Here is a 14,762-nt window from a genome sequence, read left to right on the forward strand (position 1 = left end):
TTTAGTTTTCACACTTACACAAGACTTTTATTATACAGAAGAATTTCAATGAACATGATTCTCTAAATTTTTGTGATGGTGGTTCATTTATTGTGATGGACATTTTATATTGTCTCTGGTAAATCTGTTTCAGGATTTGGCATTTTTTCAATCTTCTGTTAATTGGTTTTCATTATTTTATTTTATTTTATATCTCAATTGCGTCATGTTTGTGTTTTATTGATACAATATTTTTATTTTCCGTCTATACACAAACTTAAAATAATTTTAATATTTTAAGTTTGTGTATAGATGGTTTTCATTATGTTCGCATTTTTTTAAAAAAATTGTAATCGTGATTTTTTATATCAAACTCAGGAATATTTAATACTAAACAAGGCTCAGTTACTTTAGTTATTAGCATACTATCCCGGTATTCGTAAAATTCTGGGTTGAAATCAAATCACTGCCACTGAAATTAAAAAATAAATGAAGACGATCTGCCCACCAATCACTTGATGGGGCAGGAGTGCCAAATCCTAGAAACCGTGTATATAAAATACACTTCTGACATGGACAATGTCCAACATAATACTGGTATATAAAATACTATGACCATAAAAGAAAATGGCAACTGTTTAATTCCATCTGTAACTCTGCAAAATACATTTTAATTTCATGGCGTCTGTCAGTAAATATGGCAGCTTTTATGAAGATGTTTCTTTGCAGATTGTCACGTCTTCATTATGTTCTTAATAAACTCTGATTTATGTTAAACTGTGCTTGTTGCTGCATTATTTGCAATGGGATAATAATTCCCGGAACCTCCTTCAGTTCCGGACCTTCGAGACGTCTCCCATATTTTCAACTGAACACTCCGGTGCATTCAGCGATAAATCAGAATGCAATTGTCACCTCCTGGTAGAAACTGCACGACTCGCCATCAAGAAATAACATCCGATGCCACGAAAGAATTTCCACGCAAAAATGCGACTGTGTCTAACTTTGTTTTAGGCACTGGTTGTTCCTGTGTGCCTGAATTTCGTTCCATATATCGCAGAACTTTTTATTTACATGTAATGTGTTTCTGCTAAAAAGTGTTGGTGAAAATTTAAACTTAATTTCTAAGCACAGCAGGAGTCCATGAGCTTATTAACAAAGTCAGATCGTTTATGAACAAGAAAACTGTTACAAAAATTTTGTTCTTACCAAACAGGAACCAGAGAAAACAAGGAGGAAGGTATAAAAATTCAGCAATTCCTTACACCACGAATGGTCAACAGTTTTTGGAAGGGATGTCTGGTGACAGAATAATAAGTCATGGTTTGTGGCCAGTAAGTTCGTCTTATCTTACAAATTACGACTTCTATTTGCGGCATAATTTGAAATACAAAGTCTGCGGAAGAAACTCCAATATGGAAGAATAGTTAAAGGGAAAAAAGTAAAACTGTCCCACTAAACGCCATTTATGCGCTTGGGGGGAGAGGCGATATAGCTCCTGCTCATTCTCGACCTCGGCACCAGATGGGGTGAGTGGTCAGCATCACGCATCGGCCGGCTTTACCCCCGGGAAAGGACCTCGGTACCCACTGGACAGAAGGCTGGGTGGGCCCCACAGCCGGTCTAGACACAGAGGATAGAGGATAAATACTCTGCCCCCGTCAGGAATCAAACCCCGGTCGTCCTGTCCATAGCCAGTCACTATACCGACTAAGCTACGCCAAGAAAGTTAGGAGGTTCTTCAGGAAGAATATCTTTGGGTGAGTTTTAAATTATGTAAATAGTTTAGAGTGTCCATTTACATTTTTGGACTCAGAACAGGTAACACAAGGAAACATGGCCCGTGGTTGAGGTGCAGCTCTGCGACTATTATGGCTGACCACGAGTATATCGAGATGTTACACTGAAATGGGAGAAGTTCGTTGTTCGTCTGCAGAAATTCACAGTTCCAGGTACATAACTTGAGAGGCTGCGATGGCTCCAAAGAAGCTGAGGATGGCAGCGACGCCGACGACTGTGGTCGTGGTGCCAAACAGGCTCACAATAGACCCCATGCACATGGAGAGAATGAACTGGGCTAGAAACACCATGCTGCTCACGATTGCGACGTCAGTCCCCAGTCCTCGGAGCTGGGCGTCACGAACGGCTTCTCCGTCCTTTGTTATTTTAAACTGTAATGAAAAAGAGCATAGAATCTGCACATCCAGAGCACATGAGAATGAATAAAATTTGCTGCCTGATGATGGAGGCAGCAAGAACCTCTGAAACGTCGTTAAACTTCTATCAGAAAAGATGTTTGGATTGCGTGAAAGCGTTGGAGCTCATAGAAACAAAGCGCCACTGAATTCACCAATTAATGCACAATCAATGAATATAAGTATCAGGAAGAAAGTCTCATCGCATTTCACAGCTTTCACTCACCGTTCCTGAGGCGTGGTAATGTGCCACCAGGAGATATGGCATCGTGAACAGAGTCGAGTACATGACGCCCGCTGAAGCCGAGAAGACAATCACTGCATATCTGTGTCTGGTTACAGCCAGCATCAACATCCCCACGCTGTCCAACAGCAGTCCACTTATGTACACATTCCGAGCCCTGAACAGAGAAAACGCTCCTCGGTTTAATGACAGAAACCGTCTTCAGACTCAACGCAGTCAAAACCTCAAATCCAACAAAATTTAATTCGAATGCTTCGTTTAATATTTGAGCTGTAGAGGACGTAATCTGTCCAAATTTATTCTGACGCATATATTTCTTCCCCTGGTGCAAGGATCTCGATGTTAGACTCAATTTGATCCAGTTATGGGATTTTATGAATCTTCATCCAACTATCAGCTTCTAAAGGGTGATTCTCTGTGGAACTGATTAATTACAATCTTACCTAAACTTCTTAATCAGACGTTCGATGATAAGGGAGTAGAAAGCACAGGACAGCGAGTACATTGACATTCCCCAGCATCCGAATCTGACCCCCTCTTCAAACAGTTCCCTCTCCAAGGTGCCATCTGCTGCCTGCAAATATACGGGGGTCAGAAATTAGGTACAGACAGACGCACTTTGACTGAGAGCTTATGTCAAAAAACTGAATCTTAATAAACATTAAAGAAAGAACACTTTTTTCCCCAAGGAAACCAGCAGAGACGTTATAAATTACTTATGACAGCTGTTAAATTCCTTTTTGAACGCACAAAGCTTAGTCTATCGAAATTTAAACCCTAGTTATCTTAATCCAATTTAACATTATGGCAGTGCTTATAATAATAAACTTCTAATAGAGAAAATAAGATGATTACCTCGCATTGATCTATGATCTGATCCCTTAAGGTTTTTCAAATAAATATTACGTGTATTTCTCTCAGTCAGTCCTGTAAAATATTTTGTGAGGAGCTGAGAAAAACCATGGCAAGCAATCGGACAAACCTTGGGGTCGCCTTTGAAAACGGCTTCTGCTACAAAGTCGGTAAAATAGAGAGAGTAGCAGACGTGGGCGCTCCAGGAGAACAGGTTGGTCACGCACAGAATTCGCAGGGAACTCGGCATGTACACGATGGACAGCAGGTACTGCAGTAGAGAGGCGCTGGTTTTGTCAACAGCACAGCCGCTGGCCACTTCCTGCATCAAATAAACGTTACAGAATCTTACTTCTACCAGACTACACGGCGTAACATCCCAGAAGACAGCCACCACCTCCTTCCTTCCTTTCATTTTAGCCAACAGATCGGAGTTGTAAGCGAATCTCAAGGTTAAGAAAGAGGACTGTTCCAGTTTTATAGTCAGTTCGCTTCCCTCCAACCGCCATCTTGTATTTTATTTAGAAGACCGTGGGAGTTTTACGAACTAGAGCGAAATCGTGCTTACCTTAGTGTTGGGTCTGATAAAAGATGTCTCTTCGATTCTCATTTCTTGGTGGTAACTCTCGTCATAACCATAGTTGACGTAGCCATTGCCAGCGGTGTCCAGACCGTCAATTGGGTGATACGGGTCCTTCGTGGATAAAATCAAAGTCAGATATTTACAACACGTACATATGTACATGTATATGGAAATGTGATGGAACATTTTACAACAAGACGTGACCTTCGCGGGTTCTTGTATAGTCAGAGTGATGGTGTGTTTATAAATCCAGTCGAAGTGCACTGAATGTTCTAATACGGGTTCAGTGACTTTTGCGTGAGACTGCAACTAGCTCATCGTTATGTCAAATTTGTCATTATTTCAAGATTTGTCTATAAGCAATGTGAGACGGAGATGCATTTGTTTTAATGCATCTGTGAAACTTTAAAGAAATATCTGAGTATTTTGTCGTGTCCTTGGTGGTGACACCATTCACCAAATTAAGATTATGCTGCCTCGTAATAAATTCAACGACTTTCTGGTGCATGACGACACGTGCGTGGCTGACAACGAGATGATGTCAATAGTCGGCAAAGTAACAACCTAATAGATCGACCGACATCGGACCGATTTCAGATGAAGGCAACTTTATGAAGAGATTGGTTCTTAAGTGGGAAATGCTTATAAATGAACAGTCACGAAGAATTTAATGGTATTTAGTCGAGATCTGTTAGAACGAAGTACTGCTTTCGCGATATTAATACTGAGGAAACATGTGAATACGTAAGACCTGGGTCGGGCTTGAAGTGGACACGAGGACCACGCGTTGTGGCTGCACTAACGCGGACGGCCAGCTTCCACGTGGCTCGTGGTACTTACAGCAAGCCTCTCACCTGACATTCTCGCCGTGAAGTTCGAACCACAGTCCCGTACGATCCGACTTCGCCTCCTTCCAGAATCCCCTTGTCAGAGGCCTTTTCTTTCGGATTTGACACCTGAAGAGTGAAACTTTAAGGTAAACTTGCGATTTAAGTACAGAGGTTAGCGGAATTTAAAAATTATTTACTTATGAACGACATTTCCTTAAGACTGAAGGCCTCCATGGCCTTGGAATTTTTACCAAGACGGAGGAAAATGACAGAAAATCTCAATCTAACTAGGAGAATGATACTAGGCACTGATCACTCCGGACAGAGAAGATTTCTTCTCCTGTTTTCACGCAAAACGAATGGAAGTGACCGCGTGCCTGATGACGTCAATCACAGGAGAATTGTCACGGGCGTCTCCTGTAACAATTTACTAATGTTCCTGTCAGTGAATGTGGTCGCAGAGCGACCACATCATCTCTCAAGGCTACCAGAGACTCTTCTCAAAATGCTCGGATAGTCCGGTTATCCATTTTTTGCCTTATCTTAATACATTCCGGAGGACACAGCTTCTACTGGGACATCGACCAATGTACAGGAGATTGCAATTTCTGAAATATCGGATCAAACTACCTGATCATGCAGTTCCAGAGGAATCTCCCTGAAGCTCGACACGGTCACCGCTACGCAGACGACGAAGATCACCGTAATGAGGGTGAACACCGCTCTCACGTGACCTCCAAGCATCTCTCCTGTGGCAAAGGAAAACACAGCTCCAACGCCACGATCCTAGCTCATCTGCACACAAATGGAGTCTGAAATGCCACGTGACAGTCCATCTCCTCCTGCTCATGTAACGCGAATCGCTGACAAAGTCTATGGCGCAGGAAATTCTTTGAGAAGTCGATTGTATACTCTTGTTTAAGGAATAGCCGACTTTCCTCATGAAACCCAAAGGTTCATCACCGTCTTCAGAAAAGCCCGCCACCGGACTCTATCCTGAGCCAGCTGAATCCAGTTCGTTCCTCCCACATACGCGGAGGTCTTCCCAGAGGCCTCCTCCATTCAGGCCTCCCAATCGACACCCTGTAAACACACCTTACCTCCCCATGCGTGCTGTATGCCCCGCCCACCTCATCCTCCTCGATTTAATTACCCTAACAATATAAGGTGAGGAGTAGAGGTCGTGAAGATGATCATTACGAAAAATTTTCCATTTCTGCCTCCATCATAAGGACTCATCGCCCTGATAATGGAAGCAGCAACGACCTGTGAAACGTTGGTAAGCTTTATGGAGATTACACTACGCTACAACCCGGAAGACGGCGTTCTTCGAACTCACCGCCGTTAAAACCTCGCATCCTACTACAAGGCACACCAGAATTTTCCTGAAGAGACTGAGGAATCATCAAAGTTGCAGTTCAGTGGTTAGCACTCCTCGTGTCTGGGAAGTCTCGGGTTTGAATGTGTGCTCGTTAACAGAGCATCGTGGTTTTCCATTATGCCTCCGAGGTAAATGCCCACGACTGCATTCTTTAACTTACCAAAAGCAGTGACGTCCCAGTTGACGGCTCCCAGGGCGTAACCCATGCAGCCCCCGAGACCCGCCATTACTGTGAAGGTGCTCAGTCCACGTGCGTGGTCTTCTGCAACAAGGGAATAAGAACCATGACGACTGTGGACCAGTGAATGGGATAAGAACCATGACGTCGGTTTGCATCGATCAATTTTTGATTTTGGAGATAATAAACCCATATTTATATTGAAAGTTTTGCTTGAATTGTTTAAATTGCGTTAGATTGTCGTAGATTTGGTTAGGTAAGATTGGGTACGGTTAGAAAGTTAGTTTGGGTTGGGTTAGCTTAGGTTAGATCGCTGGCCTTGTAATCCTGGGGCCTCGGGTTCAATTCCCGGCGGTGCCCGAATTTATAACTTGTGTTGGGCAAGGCCGTGGTCTAGGCAACACGGAGTTTTCCTCCGTGGCATCCCAACAATTACTCCATTCACACACAGAAGAAGGCAATGGCAAACCACTTCTGGATCATCTGCCAAGAACGTATATGAACAGGTCCCAGTCCGAGAAGAGAAAAGGATGGAAGGATCCTGCTCATATGGACCTGTCGTCAGACAGAACACTAAATAAAAATAATAATGACACAGATGACGAGGAAGGTAGAAAGGAGGGAGACCGGAAGGACTGCGCCTTCGTTAGGATGCTCGTCGAGTGCTTGCACAGGAATAAATAGTAAATGAAAGGGCCGAGATTCGAGTAAGGATCAAAGTACAGCAAACAAATGTGAAATCCCTGGAGCCGATGAGGCTGTACCTGGTACGGTTATGTCCAGGAGGTACGACCTGGACGGGCTCTGACAGGCGTCCGCGTCGAAGTCCAGGAGCACGGTTCCCAGCACGGTGAAGATGACGCTCCAGGGGTGCGAGTCATTTGCGTCCGGTTCCAGCGTTGAGTTGACGCTGGGAGTTCGGGACGGGTAGGTGTCCCCCAAGGCGCGCCCGATGGCTTCGCCGTTGGGAACCAGCAGCAACCCTGGGAAAATTCGTGGATGTCGTTCGGTAACAGAACCGTCAATTACAAGAAACTAATACATCCGTTGAATAAAAATTTACTTGGATATTATCCATCGTCTAGTAAATATAAAACGTAAAACGACGTTTCGGAGATGTGACTCTATCTCCGTCTTCAGGTTCCTACACAGTTGTACCCACTAGATAGAGCTAATCCCTATCTCCGAAACGTCGTTTTAAGTTTTATATTTACTAGACGATGGATAATATCCAAGAAAATTTTTATTCAATTGACTCTTCACCATCGTCAAGAAGTTTTAGATCTGATAATACATCCGTGCTTTAAACGAAATACAGGGTGTTCAGTACCAGCTGGTCACCTTTCGCGAAGAGCGTTCACGACTTCATTTATCATTCACCTAGGCAGTATGTCGACGTGAAATGTTAATAACACAACGAAATGACCATCACGACTGAGCACACCGGACGTTTCGGGCTCAAAGGCCCACGATCAGGTCTTCATTTTCCTTAATTGAACATCAGCCTTCTGGTGTACACTGAACAATGTTTATCTCTAGTACTCCTGATCAAATGTTATACTACGTATTACATCTTTTTTAAGATTTTTGATATGAGATTTTAAGACATGATAAAATAATAAAACTCCGTAACCGGTAATTTTAATTTCAGAAAAAAAAATTATGTCTCTGTCCAGATATTGTCAGAAATTTAAATCCACAAAATTCCGAAAGGGTTTTTTTTTTATTTGTGGTCAAAATTATGCTTAATATTCCGTATAAGCTATCTAGCGTAAATCCGCAGACTCAGCACGACTGACTACTCAACAAACTCACTGTATCCCCGTTCATGGTATCTTCTATCTTCTACGTATCAGAAACTATGAATAAGAATGCTGTCGGACGACTTTACGAAAACAGCGAAACACACATCTGCAAGGAAAAGTGTTGGATGTACCGACCTGTGAGGATTCCTAGCGCTAGGATGAGTATGAACGGTCGACGTCTGCCGAATCGAAGGTTGCAGCGGTCGCTGATGGATCCCAGAAGAGGCGTGACGAAGAAGCCGACGATGGGCGACAGCGCCCACACCAGCGTCATGTGCTCGTGTTGCACTCCGATTTTGAGTAGAATGGGCGAGACGAACGCAGTTTCCGCTGCGTACGAGAACTCGACGCCCATCACAGCAGCCGAAATTCTTACCAGCTCACAGCGGGTCTTCCTCCTGAAAGAGCATTTGGCTGACCTGAGAATGTGACCGAACACATTAACTGAGGTTAAACTGGCGTGGATTGTGTTTAAGTGGTGCAATCTTACGTCTTCGTAAATATGAAACGCTCTTGAATAACACAAAATGCAGGAGGACGCTTGATCAATCTGTTCTGGACGCCGAATTGAGCCCCCCTGATGCATGTCACTCCGAAAGATGTACGATATCTTACGGGGTTCTGTTAATATACTTAGTATACGAAATTGATCTTTATGAGGTAAAAGTCTGTGAGTAGTTCGCATTCAAAGGAAAATGACCTGCAGGCCGCAGAGAGTGAGAGATCGTGCGCGTAGTTTCGGCAGAACTGAGCAGGTGCCCGGATTGCAGACGATTCTCTGACGGCTTTGGGAAAAGTGTTTTGGCAAATTAACAATAACTATCAAATCTAAAACTTCTTGACGATGGTGAAGAGTCAATTAAATAAAAATTTTCTTGGATATTATCCATCGTCTAGTAAATATAAAACGTAAAACGACGTTTCGGAGATGGGACTCTATCTCCGTCTTCAGGTTCCTACACAGTTGGGGATTAGCTCTATCTTGTGGGCCCAACTGTGTACGAACCTGAAGACGGAGATAGAGTCCCATCTCCGAAACGTCGTTTTAAAAAGGTCCGGAGATAGGGATTAGCTCTATCTTGTGGGCCCAACTGTGTACGAACCTGAAGACGGAGATAGAGTCCCATCTCCGAAACGTCGTTTTAAAAAGGTCCGGAGATAGGGATTAGCTCTATCTAGTGGGCCAAACTGTGTAGGAACCTGAAGACGGAGATAGAGTCCCATCTCCGAAACGTCGTTTTACGTTTTATATTTACTAGACGATGGATAATATCCAAGAAAATTTTTATTCAATTAACAATAACTATATTTATAACAACAATTTCATGGCCAGAGCGTTCGCCTGGTTAAACCGCATGCGACTTTAATTTGTGGAATAACTTTGAGAATAAAGTCCGTAGAACGAACACAAATATTGAAGAGTTAAATGAGACCTCATGAGGAGAAATTTTGGACTTTTCTCAGGTAGAAATCTTCGCCTGTATTTCGAAGTATTAAAGCGTAAAGAGTGGTTGCGTCTTATCGGATAGATACATTTAATTGTATCTCTTTGTGGTGAGACATGCAGTTCCTCTGTGGAGCCGGGATGTGATAGTTGCTTATATATCTTTAGTGGACGCATGGCGGCACGTCGAAATTTTCAGTCAGCGTCCGATAAGTGAATCAGTAGTATTGTACAGTGCTATATTTTCTTTTATTTAAGTTTAACATATTTTGGGAATGTAACTAACATGCCTTTCTTTGTACCAACATTGTGTTACTTGGCTCCGTTCTGCTACGTAATGATTGTCCCGTCGTTGGACGGTCGCGAGGGCGCAAGGCTTCAGAGAACAAGGAATCGAAGAATGACCGAAACTGGCCACAGGAGGAAACAAATTACTGACGCCACTCACACGCGAGGTGGGCAAAGCTGCTGTGACATTTTGCTCGAATACGTCTCTCAAACAGGTCACGAAATCCTTCCATATTCCTTCCTCCGCAGTCGTCACCGTCCTAACTCCTCTAACATCCAGACAATCTTACCTGAATGCGTGCGAGTAGTCTGCCGTCTCACCCCTCAAAGGAGAGTCCTGTTGGGTCTCATTTGTGGGAGGTTTCTTTCCGAAGAGCCGAACCAGGATCCCACTTCCATCCTTACACTCGTGGCAGTGTTCCTCCTTCACGGCGCACCACTGCGCCCTGACAGCGTCTCGCCACGCGTGAAGGCGACCGAGGACGCCCTGATAGGTGTGCAACTTCTCTACCATGGCGCCGTTGCTGCACACACATTAAGAAACCTTAGATCGTGGGCAAACACAAATGTGTGATTCCATTACTGTATTCCTAGAGCGTCCACTTAGAGGACACTGTGACTGGTTGTCCATTGGCATTAACACTTAAGAACTGAGTCTGTCTCCAAACAAAAATAAATATATTTTTAAAAATAAATCCTTCACTCCCTGGTTCTTTCGAAGTGAATCCCAGTTTCCGCTACAAAATGCGAATGTGTTGGTTTGTTAGCCACTTAAAGAACTATTTAAGAGGCCTGTCATCTTTAAGAGAATCCCTCAGCTGCAATTACTGACGTCGTTCCTCTCGGCACGGACTCAGAAACAGAACGCGACGGTGAGACGAAGGAACTTCACCCCACAGGGGGTCTGAAATGCAGCGATAACTTTGCCGTTCTTCCCCGGTTACATTTCCCCCCATTCCGCATATTTGATTTGTGGTCCACTGACAAATGTAACGATTTCTTAGTGATCTCTGAACTGAAACCGGCCCATCATGTGTTGAGATAACGAGATTCTTCTAAAAGAACGTGACACTATGCCACTCGCGACTTACTTTGCTCTCAGACCATGTTAAACGGTGTACTTTTACAGGAACATTCCTTCCCGTTCTGGGATCTCGGCGCCTTGTCCTTCCGTCCGTAGTTACTGTGGTCATGTTCTTGCCTCCGAACTCTAATCCACACGCACAAACTGCACGCGACACTTAATTAACAGGATCGAAGACTTGCTCGCGAAAGTCTCGATCTTTGCAAGATAGAGTGAAGAGAGAATGTTCCGATTCTGGAAACTCGTTGAGATCTCCACATCTTGAAAACACACCCTTCAAAGATCTAAAGTACTGTAATGGTCACGCCCTCGAATGAAACACCAATTAAGGAAGAAGTAGACATACTACTGTAGATTTCACTAAAATACACATCACTAGAAAATTAACACCGCGGAGATGATTAGATAATTTTAACTTCTGTCCTCTTCCAATTATTCCATATCACTCGATTCATCACGACCGCTGCGGCTGTCCACTCCATTATCTTCGATTACAACACGTTCAATGGCGTCTTCGATTATGCCTGATCAATCACATAACATCTGTGCTTTGGCTTAATTAATTTGATTAAATCGTAGTTGTGCGTTCAAATTTTATGTAAAAATTGCGACCTACTTTCCATTACCGACTTCTTTCCGACCTAAAATTTCGCACGTGATAATTATTTGAGATCACATTTGTATCTCTACATTCTCAAAATTTTAAAATAAATATTACGCCTACTTGTGACTTCGCTCCTCGTACCAGGTCATCAATCGCGCATTTACATTCCTGTCCCTTGTGCAGAAAATAGTTCTTTCTCAAGAAATGAGTGCGACCCCCTAAGCCGTGTTTTGGCTATCAGCTGAGCAGCCCTTGGCGACGGAAGATTTCTATTTCCACGTACGTCACAAGTGGTCGGAGTACGCAGAGCAAATATTTATAAAAATTTGAAATCAATCAATCGCTTTTACTGGAATGTAAGTTTTGACATTGCTAGTATGTACACGTAAGTATGTCAGACAATTTCAACTACAACCCGGAAGTCGAGGCTGGCGTAACATTAATTATAATTTAACACGAATCAAATGCGTTCAGGGAAAACTTATTTTTTCTTAATCTTGCTAAACGAGGCAGAGATCGCTCAGAGGAACCAGTTTCTTTGCGTAGGCCGGACGGGTAATATCCTAAAATAAGGTAAAGTTTGCAGTTAACAAAATGGATGAATCCCCTAGGCGGTATAAATACTTGTGTAAATCTCACGAGGGGGTCATTGAATCGGCATGTTGCAGATATTTCGACACGGCATTGATCTAGGACGCTGCAGATTTCCTCTAAGCCACGGTGTATGGGTTGTCCGTTGCCTAGTGTGTCCGAGGGACGGCTCCGCTACTGTTGAGGCTGGTAGTCGAGGGTTTCCTCCGGGGCTCCACACATGGATGAGCTGACGATTTGGAAACATTCGATCACTTGGGAATTCTAACATACGTTCTCAGAACCAAAGCAAAATTCTGTACGCTTTACGAAGAATTTTTGTTGTGCCGAGGAGCTAACTTTATGTAATAAGACGGAACTTTCGCTGTCCACCAAGATTAGATAAGGTGATATGTTTCTTAAACCGATTCTTTGAAATAAGGTTATCATCCGACAGGGTTGTCGGACGTATCCTGAGTGTTAATTTGGAGTAGTAGGAGCACGTTAATCGAAGGACCCCGAGTCCTGAAACAGAGTAGTACTGTGAAGTGTTAGCGACAAATGACCGCTAGTGTAATTCGCTGAATCGACGTTTGTTTGCAAGTCAGAGCTACTAGAATAACGATGCAAACAGTGGAAATCGTTCCAACAGAGGAAGATCAAATGACTAGTAGTGGGACGGTGTTCGTCATCCGTGAACTGACGGCGTCGGAGTCAGAAAGTAAGAACCAAAATATAGAAAATGGGCAGAAACATTCCCAAGTCAGTTTTAAAGGGTTGTGACCGTGGTGTGTCACACTCGGGACGACTAACATTTCGGAAGGTGCGTCTCTTTTCGTCCTCACCCGAAAACTGAAGGGACATATGCTCAGTTTTGTCCTTTACAAAGAGCCAGTTTCAGTCGCTGGATATTTGAAGATCTAGTTCGAAGAACTTTGTGCCAGACGATGGACGACGTCCAAGAATTTATGGTAATTCCGGAAAACCTTTCCATTTCTAGTGTTTCCCGATGCACTGAACAAGTATTTGTAATTTCAAGCGTTCGTAATTCCAACTTGAGTGAAACCGCTGTGTAAACAGTGATTACGTCACACGAATTGCGTGTGTAATCCCTCCGATAATTGAAACGTCTTTCGATTCTGCACAACTGTCTTGAGCCGAGGAGGCGCGTGTCCAGGTGACGGAAATCTCCGTCGTTTCAGAGGACAATGACGGCCTCCCCACAGCACACTCGACGTACAAAGAACGCATAAAATACGCAGGTATTTAATTAATACGTTTCGGTCTGTTCGAACTCTCTCGAGATTCTTCTGCCCACCCCTTGCTCTCCGTCATATGGAATTGTTGTTAAATGTCGTAACAGCTAAATGAACTTCGAGATTGTAAAGGTCAACTCGGTATCATTGCCGGAAGTTCTCCGCATTCAAGCAGTGGAAACTTTCAGCTCAGATGCACAGTGAAACCGACAGCCAGGAGATCACAGACTTTGGTAAGATTCCTTTCGCTGATAAGCATTAACGCATAAATGATTTCTTGCGATCAATCAACGCATTCATTTCAAATATGCAACTTTAATTTTGTCAGTGGTTGCAGGTCTAGGTAAGAGATGCTACTGTGACGGGATAGAAGGTCCAGTTGAAAGTTTTGGATACGAAATACGTGGTCACTGGTCAAAGGTCAAGGCCTGGAGCAACCGAATACGAATTCTGGAATGTCTGTAGAGTGACTGGAGAGAAAAATGTAAAATTTTCTCAGTCAACCAACGAGATTTGAAAACACGGATGACCTCAGTTGCGAGAGAGATGACGTGAGTACAAGCTGCCTCAGTGTAATCTTTCGGAGAAATTCTTGGGTACGAAAGTGTCAACGTACGCTAGACAAATACGAAATTAAATTTCGTAGAAGATTGCCCTGAATTAAAGTTGAAGTGCCGCTAAGTATAATTAATGTAGCTCTAGAAGAAAGGTTTAATTACTTCAAACGACGGAGTGCACCTCGATGGTTGGCTTTATTGCAGTGATTGCATTTCTTTTATCCCCCTTAATGCTACATGCCCCACCCATATCATCATCGTTTATTTAATCACTCTAAAAATTTCGTGAGGAAGATAATATAATCGTGGATCGTTCAGAAATATGTTTCTTGGAAGTGGATTGGATTCATGTGGCTTGGGATTGGACCAGGTGTGGGGTCCTGTAGACACGGGAATACATTTTCGGACCCCTTAAAAGACGGAGTATTTCTTGACTAGCTGAGGATACAATTTACCTTCTCAAGAAGGACAACGCTCAGTGGAGTTGGGTAATACCTGGTCTGTTCTTAATTATTTTTCCTACTTTGTCGGAGTTCTCGATCTTTATTTTAAAAGAATCCTACAGATTTGGCAGAATGTTCTTTAAGCTGACCTTTCAAGCGTCTTCGTAATCTGTATAGTTCCGTGGCATCATTCGACGATAATTCGTAACATAACACGCACTGTGTTCAGAAACTGGATACGCCGAAAGCGTCGATAAATATTCAACATCGTTTTTTTGACAATTAGTCTTCTTTTGAGTTAAATCGACCTGAAAATGGCGCGAGACGCCTCGAACCATCTGGAAGTTTCCTAGCCTCTTAGTATCTCTCATCGCAAACAGATGGACCTTGCGTTGCTCCCGCGAATCAAGCTAAGGGTGCCAACTTAATTTCTAACCTCCAATTTCAAATTCCCTCACTTTTAGAGATC

General features: G+C 43.2%; 1 protein-coding gene and 1 long non-coding RNA gene across 4 annotated transcripts in view; one reads left to right on the top strand and one right to left on the bottom strand.

The window, feature by feature from the left end:
• Window positions 1-14,762, bottom strand: part of lovit (loss of visual transmission) — a 21,927-nt gene continuing 7,165 nt past the window's right edge. For both annotated transcript variants that reach the window (XM_022057825.2, XM_022057824.2), the window contains exons 2-12: window positions 10,070-10,303; window positions 8,183-8,445; window positions 7,007-7,225; window positions 6,225-6,326; window positions 5,314-5,432; window positions 4,708-4,809; window positions 3,839-3,964; window positions 3,401-3,592; window positions 2,862-2,992; window positions 2,401-2,575; window positions 1-2,150 (exon numbers count right to left, since the gene is read on the bottom strand). In XM_022057825.2, coding sequence (XP_021913517.1) covers window positions 1,920-2,150; window positions 2,401-2,575; window positions 2,862-2,992; window positions 3,401-3,592; window positions 3,839-3,964; window positions 4,708-4,809; window positions 5,314-5,432; window positions 6,225-6,326; window positions 7,007-7,225; window positions 8,183-8,445; window positions 10,070-10,293 — 1,884 coding nt within the window. In that variant the 5' untranslated portion in view covers window positions 10,294-10,303 and the 3' untranslated portion in view covers window positions 1-1,919. The remainder of the gene's footprint in view (window positions 2,151-2,400; window positions 2,576-2,861; window positions 2,993-3,400; window positions 3,593-3,838; window positions 3,965-4,707; window positions 4,810-5,313; window positions 5,433-6,224; window positions 6,327-7,006; window positions 7,226-8,182; window positions 8,446-10,069; window positions 10,304-14,762) is intronic.
• The window catches only part of LOC110826812 (uncharacterized), a 20,665-nt gene continuing 18,933 nt past the window's right edge, over window positions 13,031-14,762 (top strand). For both annotated transcript variants that reach the window (XR_002542158.2, XR_002542157.2), the window contains exons 1-2: window positions 13,031-13,526; window positions 13,631-13,844. This is a non-coding gene — a long non-coding RNA (uncharacterized LOC110826812). The remainder of the gene's footprint in view (window positions 13,527-13,630; window positions 13,845-14,762) is intronic.

Source organism: Zootermopsis nevadensis, unplaced genomic scaffold (assembly GCF_977971745.1).
Source record: "Zootermopsis nevadensis isolate Lab colony 2312 unplaced genomic scaffold, Znev_1.0 Znev_ptg000021l, whole genome shotgun sequence".
Taxonomy (NCBI): Eukaryota; Metazoa; Arthropoda; class Insecta; order Blattodea; family Termopsidae; genus Zootermopsis; species Zootermopsis nevadensis.